Source organism: Chelonia mydas, chromosome 3 (assembly GCF_015237465.2).
Source record: "Chelonia mydas isolate rCheMyd1 chromosome 3, rCheMyd1.pri.v2, whole genome shotgun sequence".
Lineage (NCBI taxonomy): Eukaryota > Metazoa > Chordata > Testudines > Cheloniidae > Chelonia > Chelonia mydas.
In genome coordinates this window covers 97952389-97962133 of record NC_057851.1, presented here as the reverse complement: position 1 = coordinate 97962133, position 9745 = coordinate 97952389, and the positions used below count along the sequence as shown (strand labels likewise).

Sequence of the window (9745 nt, the reverse complement as noted above, 5' to 3'; positions counted from 1 at the left end):
TGGCTGGCATGGAGAGGACCTCTAATCCACCCTGCTCACAGAATGGAGCTTTGTGTTCTAAAAACAGAATGATCAGAATGGACTTCTTTATAAATGCCAGCCTGCTTCCTTGAGATCACCTACTTCTCAGTAATCCCCTGTCATTCAGGTATTTTAAAGGTGACCCGGGACTGGTACAGAGTTGGTCTATATGAGTTGTCTCAAAAGCTTTAAATGACCTGTATACCCCATTCAGTCACTCAGAACGTCATGGAGGGCATACAGCATCATAATACTTTGATATTTTAATCACTATTGCTAAATAAGGAAATGGTCTGACTACCATTAAATCAATAGGACTTTTGGTATTAACCCTAGATGGAATCTAATTAGACCTTCATTTCTGTGCATGTACTGTATGTCTATCTACATTATTTTTGGTCCAGTAGCTTTGTGGAAAGCAGTGTGGGTTGGAATTATGGTCATATTGAAGTTGCCATTATGACTTGAATTTTCCCTGCAACAACTGTTCTGTCCTATCTGCATCTGATTTGCAAGTTGCATAAGATGCCTATTTCCCTCAGCCCCCATTCCTATCCCCATCTCTGCTAGGTAGGTTTTTCATGGGCTCTGTATGTTTCCTATTGTTCACAGTGGCCTATTCTAGGGTCTAGAGAGTTTCTAAGTCAACCAGTGATACAGAAAAATACAAAATAAAATTATCCAATCAGAGCTAAATATATCTGTTTATAGTGGAATATATTGTAATTTTGTCAGAAATTCTATATAACAATGTTATATTTAACAAAAATAATGCTATATAATACAGAGAAGAGTCAATTAAGCAAACATTTTCTTTTTTATTCAGCCTCATTAAAAAAAAGATATGCACTTACACTTTAAATCAGAACATTTGAAAAAAATAAATGGACTTTACTAAAAATAACTCAACATGATTTTCATTAGGATGCAAAGTATACAGCTATAAAAGCCTGGGAGATTATTTTAAAGGAAAAACAACAAAACAGACAGAGGAAGACCGTGACCTGGAATCAGAACTTAGCAGTACAAGATACATTTTCATTCAGAAAACAAACTCATTGTTGAGCAATCAAGCCGGAGCATTTTACAGCTCACAATCACTTTCATTGCTTTTCGAAACCAAGGATAAAAGACAGAGTAAATCAAAGGATTAATGGCAGAGTTGGAATAAGCAAACCAAGCCACAATGTCAAAGATAAGGGGTGGAGTTATGAAGTTGCGGAAAGCATCAATTATTACAGTTACAAAATAAGGTGACCAGAATACCAAAAAAGCGATCACAGCTATACCCAGGGTTTTAGCAGCTTTCCTCTCTCTTCTGCCAACTCTGTCATTGAAATTATCAGACGACTGGGTTTTGTTGTTCATAATCTCTATCATTCTAGCTTGTCGTTTAGCCACAGCAAAGATCCTGCTGTAAAGCACTATCATTGCAGAGAAAGGTATGAAATAAAGGAGAGAGGATACAACAATACACGTTTTATTTAAGATAATCTGACAACTCCCTGCACAGGAGAGGCCATTTACTAATTCTTGCATCTCTTTGTCATTAGACCCAGTGAAGACAACAGAAAAATTGATTACTAATGAAAATATCCAGGCAACAGCTATGAACATTCCTGAAACTGGCACTGTGAACTTGATGGGATAAATTAAAGGGTTGTTGACAGCAACATATCGATCAACAGAGATGAAACACAAGTGAAATATTGATGCTTGGCACAAAGATACATCTAAACAACAGTGAAATCTACAGAATATTTCCCCAAAATACCAGCATGTTTCAACAGATCTTACAGTGCTAAAGGGCAGCACAGTCAGACCCAAACCAAAGTCAGCACATGCCAAGGAGGCAATCAAAAAATGTGTAGGAGAGTGAAGCTGCTTGAAATAAGCAATTGAAATAATTACCAGTAGATTTCCACCCACAATGAGAATTGTCAGCAAACCAAGCGCAATATACAAGGTTACTCGGAGTCCAGAAGACAATGGCATTTTATAGCAAGATTCATTCATGTTTTCAAAGCAGTATTGAAAATCTTCCTTATCAAAAAAAGTTGAGTTCATTATTTCCTCCAAGTCTTATTTTTGAATTACTGAACTGACGTTTATGATCCAGGAAAGGGAGAATATGCTCCTGTTTCCTACTTCTCCTGAAAAAAATGAATAGGGATGTTAATAGAATAACTCCACAAACTTACTTTAAACACAGAAATTAAGATGAATTCAGAAAGTTAAAAAAATTGTAAAAATGTAAGATCTCAGTAGCCGCAGATTTTCCCTAGTAATTTAAAATAAGAAAAAAGAAATGATTGTGGTTATTGTGTTTGGATTTAATAATAGGAGTCGTTCTTACTTGATTTCTGCCTGCCAATGCCTCATCTTCTGAGAAACTCCCTTTCATAAATTGATTTGAACTGAGGTATGAAGAGAACACTAGAAAAGGCTTGCAATTTATATTAGTGTTTTCTCCCCTGAGCTCTTGTGTCAGAGTTAATGACAAAGCCTGTTCACTCTTCTCCCAAAGCAAAAACAATAAATCTGCATCAGCCTCACGGATCTTTCCAAATAATGAAGCCACTGTGATGGAGGATGGGAACCCTAAATTGAAAATGAGGTGTAAAAAATGTTGTTAAATTGTTTGTGTAGCAAAACAAAGATTTACTGTCACACTTTCCAGTATCTCTAGAATATCTGGCAGAAAACAGGAAATTTCATTTCCACCCATATTTAACGCAGGACTGGTCTACACTGGAAAATTAGGTCAGCATAAGTACGTTGCTCAGAGGTGTAAAAAATCCACACCCCTGAGCAGCATAGTTAATCGGACCTAAAACCCTATGGTTAGCACTAGCCTTAGCACTAGGGTGACAGAAGAATTCTTCCACTGGCCTATCTACCACCTGTCCTACGCTGATGCGAGCACCCCTTCCATCGATGTAGGTAGTGTTTACACCTAAGAGCTATGCCTCTGTAGTGCTTTAAGTATAGACAAGCCCTCCGTCTCATGCCAGTCTTCAGCCCTCATCCTGCAAACACTTACATACATATGAAGCTTTTCTTACGTAAGTAGCCCCACTGAGTTTAACATTCCTACTATCTACAAGCCCAGTAAACTCTCATGGCCTTTTTTAGTAACAACATTTAGGGCTATATCCTCCACTCCCTTACACCAGTTTTATGCCAGTCAGCCGTGTAATGCCATTGCATAAAATTGGTGTGACAATGTGGAGAATCAGGCCCTTAGATTCTCATATGTGTCATTACCAGTAATTTTTGGAACTTCTCAACCAGACCCTGTTACTTCTGTCTCTCCAGATATGTGAGTGATTAGGTGGCATCTGATCTATCTGAATCTTTACAACTTTATTTTCACTGTTACCAGAGCAAGGAGTTTCTTTAGCTTTCCTCTAATCAAGTTTCTCTTGCTCCAGCCACACAAACATGAAAGACTTGTTCTGGAAGGGAGCTTGTTCTGGAAGGCACTATATTCAAAATACTGGGTTACACTCAAGAGCCTGGATTTTTTTCAGGCACGTGTTACAATGTTCAAATGAAGTTTTTTATTATTAACATATCAACACAATATTGCAGCACATTCTTCCAACAACATCAGCAACTCTTGGCCGAATAGCTTCCCAGTCGATGGGGAATCAGGATGCAAAATCTGGGTATATTCTAAGTGTAATTTACTTTATTATAGGTGGTGCAGGTAATGACATTTGTAGTTAACATTGCCTGATGCTTCCCATTATAAGACCCCTTTACAGTTGCTTATAATTTTGCTAAAATAACAGTTTGGACTGAAATTTTCCATGCTTCCGGCTTAAATTGATCGATTGATTGATCTGATTGGAAAATTTCAGCAAAAATGGTTCTGCTGTTTTTCAGAAGTAAATTAGGGGAAAATATGTTTTGTCCATGTTAAAAAAAAAATTAAACTGTTTAATTGGAGAAATTCTAGCACCTTCATGATTTGAGCAGGAACTTAAAATCTGACAGTGGGTTGGGGGATTGCCTTTTGCCATCTCCATGAAAATCCACCCACATTTGGCCACGTTACAAGCCTCTGAAAATCTCAGTTCACGCATATTCAGTAGAGACTTGTTAGTTTGGCAGTTAACTTCTGAAGATTCCATCTGCACCGGGCTATTTGCTGACCAGACTTTATTTGTGACATTCCCAAAGAATGATCGAGCATGCTCCAGCTGCAAGGGCTCAGAAGCACTTCCCCAGAAATTGTTCCTCACAGCAGCTAGAGGCAGCTGTGGTACAAGACATAGGAACTGAGAGCAGGGAAACTTTCTTTCATGTATTCTCAATGGTCCCCATGCTGGTGCCTAGACAGCAAAGAGGAGAAGTGGAAAGGAAGGTACCTGACTAGAGAAGAAGATTCTATTCCTGCCTCTACCATATTCAAAAGTTTGGTGTAAGTGCCCAATATAACATTGGAACTCTGAGTCATAGAGTTCCGATGTTATATTGGGCATTTACACCGAACTTTTCACAACTTTAACTGTGTGGTCTCTCTTTTCTGGGTGCCCAGCTTGAGAGACTCAAATCTGATTTGCAGTAGTGCTAATAAAACACAACAGTGGTTGTCTTCAGTGAGAGCTCTGGTCTGAACAAATAAAGTGCTATAAAATGCTAAGTTCTCTGCAAACTCAGGCCACAGGCATGCCAAATAGAATACAAGCTGGAGTAGTCAAAGATAGATAAGTAGGGTTTTGTGCACATTATCAATAAAATTTATTTACCATATAGGCACCATTTATGCCAAACACTATACTTTAAGCCTTTCTCCCAATCTGAGCAAAATGTGTATAGCACAGCAAAAGGCCTATGAACCGCTTCTGTTCTCAAAATAGGGTATAAAGTGGCCTTTAAATAGTACATGGGCCTTATACGCTAGCCTTCTGGACAGAGGGTTATTTCACCTGCTCAGAAGAAAATACTTTCATTGTTTTTGTTTCTCCCTGTTGTCAAAAATACATATATGAGATCACATTTCCTATCCAAATTAACAGACTTCACAAACTAAGATTATGTATGAAATATGACTAAAATACACTAGTTCCTATGTGAGTGACAATGCTTGCTTACCTGCCTTTGATAAGTTTTTGGCATTCCAATTACTAGTCCCAGTTTTTATCTGTTTTGTAACAATTCGCTCGTGGTTTTTGTCAGAGTGGACAAACAATATGAATTTCAGTACTGTTGTACTGAGGAAAAGAGAAAGGAGTGTAAACTCTAGCAAGTCAGGTGTAAAATTATAATTAATCAGGCCAAAAAGAATTTGAAGAGCAACTAGCAAAAGACACAAAACTAACCACAATTTGTCTTAAGTACATCAGAAGCAGGAAGCATTCCAAACAATCAGTGGGGCCGCTGGACAATCAAGGTGCTAAAGGAGCACTCTGGGAAGACGAGGCCATTGCCGAGAAGCTACATGAATTCTTTGTATCCGTTTTCACTGTGGAGGACGTGAGGGAGATTCCCACACTGGAGCCATTCTTTTTAGGTGACAAATTTGAGGAATTCTCACAGATTGAGGTGTCAATAGAGGAGGTTTTGGAACAAATTGATAAATTAAACCGTAATAAGTTGCCAGAACCAGACGGTATTCACCCAAGAATTCTGAAGGAACACAAATATGAAATTGCAAAGCTACTAACTGTAGCACGTAACATATCATTTAAATCAGGGTCTGTACCAGATAACTGGAGGATAGCTAACATGACGCCAATTTTTTAAAAAGGCTCCAGAGGCAATCCTGGCAATTAAAGGCCTGTAAGTCTAACTTCAATACCAGGCAAATTGGTTGAAACTATAATAAAGAACAGAATTATCAGACACATAGATGACCACGATTTTCTGGGGAAGAGTCAACATGGCTTTTGTAAAGGGAAATCATGCCTCACCAATGTTTTAGAATTCTTTGAGGGGGATCAGCAAACATGTGGACAAGTTGATCCATTGAATATAGTGTACTTGGATGTTCAGAAAGCCTTTGACAAGGTCCCACACTAAAGGCTCTTAAGCAAAATAAGCATTCATGGGATAAAAGGAAAGGTCCTCTCTTGTATCAGTAAATGGTTAAAAGACAGGAAACAAAAGGTAAGAATAAATGTTCAGTTTTCACAATGGACAGAGGTAAGTAATGGGGTCCCCCAAAGATCTGTACTGGAATCAGTGGTGTTCACCATATTCATAAATTATCTGGAAAAAAAGTTAACCAGTGAGGTGGCAAAGTTTGCAGATAATACAAAATTACTCAAGATAGTTAAGTGCAAAGCTGACTGTGAAGACATACAAAGGAATCTCACAGCACTGGGTAACTGAGCAAGAAAATGGCAGATTAAATTCAGTGTTGATAAATGCAAAGTAATGCACATTGGAAAACAATCCCAACAGTACATATAAAATGATGGGTCTATATTAGCTGTTACCAGCCAAGAAAGAGATCTTGGAGTCATCCTGGATAGTTCTCTGAGAACATCTGCTCAATGTGCAGCAGCAGTCAAAAAATCTAACAGAATGCTAGGAAAGGGATAGATAATAATAGAAAATATCATAATGGCACTATATAAATCCATGGTAAACCCGCATCTTGAATAATGTGTGCAGTTCTAGTCACCCTATCTCAAAAAAGATATATTAGAATTGGAAAATGTACAGAGAAGGGCAACAAAAATGATTAGGTGTATGTAACAGCTTCCATATGAGGAATGATTGAAAAGAGTGGGACCATTCAGTTTAGAAAGGAGACAACTAAGGGGGGATATGAGAGAAGTCCTTAAAATCATAACTAGTGTGGAAAAAGTGAATAGGAGCATGTTATTTATTCCTTCATATAACACAAGAACCAGGGATTACCTTAAAAATTAATAGGCAGCTGGTATAAAACAAACAAAAGGAAGTACTTCTTCACACAACACATAGTCAACCTGTGGAACTTCTTCTCAGAGAATGTTGTAAAGGTCAAAAGTATAACTATGTTAAAAAAAGAACTAAATAAGTTCATGGAGGATAGGTCCATCAATGGCTATTAGCCAAGATGGTCAGGGATGCAACCCAATACTCTGGGTGTCCTTGAGCATTTGACTGCCAGAAGCTGGGACTAGAGAACAGAGGATGGATCACTCAATAAGTGCCCTGTTCTGCTCATTCCCTCTGAAGCATCTGGCATTAGCTACTGTCAGAAGACAGGATACTGGGCTAGATGGACCGTGGGTCTGACCCAGTATGGCCATTCTTATGTAGTTTACTAATGTAAAGGAAACACATGCAGTGGTGACACGAGTAGGTACAGATCCTAACTCAAGACCATTTTTTTCTTTAACAATGTTTATTCTCAGCACATAAACCTTTGGCTTGGACTTGTAACAGTTTGGAATGACTTTCTGAAATACTGAGTTTTGTCTCAGTCATTTCAAACAAACCTATCCCTACCTGGAACACTGAAGCATAGGACCCAAACTTATAAATACATATGTATGCATATGTATTATATATTATATATATATATGTTATATAATATTATATATTATATATATATATTATATATTATATGCATATGTATTATATATTATATAACAAACATAATGCATTGTTATTATGCATATGAATAATAACAATGAGGAGCATGGGCACAGGAACAGAAGAGGGCCCGGGCACAGATCTGATTGGCTTCACCTGCTGGTGGCTCAGCCAGCTGTGAGGTGACCCAGCCACTGGCCTCCAGGTATTTTAAGCCCCTCAGAGTCTGAACAGGGTCTAGTCACTGCCCCTGTCTTGGGGTCTCTAGGCACGCTCTTGGGGTGCAGACTCTTGGGAAGCCATGGCAGCTGTCTGTTTAGCATCCCCCCCTGAGAACTGTGACCACATGGCCCAGCTGCCAAGCACCCGGGCTTTGTGCTGACTCCTCAGGTTCCTCTGTAGCTTAAAACAAACCCTCTCTCAGAACTCCACTCAAAAGTGTTGGCCTTATGGGTTACCTCCTTAAAGGGCCATATGGTAGGTATAGCATATAACACAAAAACACCTTTCACAGAATTCTAATACATTATTTCTCTTTATTTAAGCACAGAAAATACAGATTACAGATCATATAGAACACAACAAACATCCTAAATACTGCCCCTTACTCTCGCTCACCCTTTGGAAGTCCTTAGGGGACCAGTATTCAGGTAGACAGAGTTCATCCCCACACACACAACCCCTTCACAGGCTCTTGAAGTAGTTTCCCTCATCCTGAGCTTGTGAAAATGGCCAACAAATCCCAAACAGAGCAGCTTCTGCCCTTTTATAACCTTCCAGTCCCTCAGACATGTGACTCCCTGGTCAATCTTAACAGATGACCTTAGGGTCCTACCAAGTAACTTTGTTATCAGGCAATCTCTCCCCTGACAAACCAGTTCTCACCTTCAAAATGCATTTTGCAGCGTAATAAGGATACATTCAGAGATCTCATCATCTCACACAGAATTCATAAATTTTACATGTTAGAGATACAATTTCCTGCAAAATCATTGAAAACCCTTACTGAATTAAGTTTAAGTATCTTTGGGATCCATTGTATTAAATTAACAGTTTATGTATAATTTTGAGCCAGGATCATATGTAACCTCTCTAGTTAGTTGGGAGATGTGATGATCAAAAGCCTGGATGATCAAAAGACTATGTTAGACAATGTGCATGACAAAAATTGACTTTGGGGACAATATGTGTGAAGTGAACTTACTGGGATATACAGGAGAGGTGTATGCAAATTCCCCACCTCTGGTTATGCAACAACCCAGCCTTTTGAAGCTATGCCCTGAGGAGTAAGCCATTGACTGCTGATCACATAAGGTCAAGATCAAAGACCAAAACTATATAAAGGAAAGACTGAACTATTCATGGTTGTTCTGGTTCTGAATCTGAGACTGTTATGAACTAGTAGGCACATGGAAAACCCTAGTTGTGGATTTTGAAGGACTGATCCCAAGGATGGAGTTGGAGTGTCCTCTAGGAAGCTTTTTAGCATGCATTATCTCTGGTAAACTTTCACTGTTTTTAATATGTTTTCTTGGTAATACTTCCACCTTAAGCATAAAGTGCTTGTTTATAAATTCGTTTGTGGTAAATTGTAACAGCTGGCATTTACAGCTGTTCAGAGCCTTCAGAGAGACAGCAAAGCACAGATGCTGGCCTATTTAGGCAGCCTGGCTTGCTGGGGATATCATAGTGTAAGCGGGGAAATGTGCAGCCTGGAAACACCCTGATCAGGAGGAAGAGAGATGCAGGTCTCTTCCCAGGCTAGGTGGTGGCTGAGACACTGGGAGCCTAGATTGGATGCCCTTGAGGAACCACAGAGGTGGGATACGGGTTACAGTTGCCTTGGTGACAGTACAGACAATTCCCCAAATCATTACATGTTCTCAGGGAGATGATTGTGGCTTTCTGAGCCTGTGCCAATCCTGCTCCCTCAGCTGCTTTAACTTATGCCACTTGAATAAGGTTTATAAGGGCTTATCTACATATAAACTGCCACAGTGGCGCCCTGTAGCACTTCAGAGAAGATGCTACCTATGCCATCAGCGTAGATAATCCACCTCCCGGAGAGGCAATAGCTAGGTTGATGAAAGAATTCTCCCATCGACCTACTGCTGTCCACGCTGGGGGAGAGATCGCATTAACTGTGGCACTCAGGGGTGTGGTTTTTCATACCCCTGAGCGATGT

At 39.3% G+C, this 9745-nt stretch overlaps 1 protein-coding gene across 1 annotated transcript; it reads right to left on the bottom strand.

Annotated features, from left to right (window-relative positions):
• Positions 1–1059: 1059 nt before the first annotated feature.
• LOC102943863 (trace amine-associated receptor 9-like) lies at positions 1060–2139 on the bottom strand. Its single transcript, XM_007062256.3, has one exon. The coding sequence runs from the start codon at positions 2086–2088 to the stop codon at positions 1060–1062; it is 1029 nt and encodes a 342-aa protein (XP_007062318.2). The 5' UTR covers positions 2089–2139.
• Between the last annotated feature and the right edge of the window lie 7606 nt (positions 2140–9745).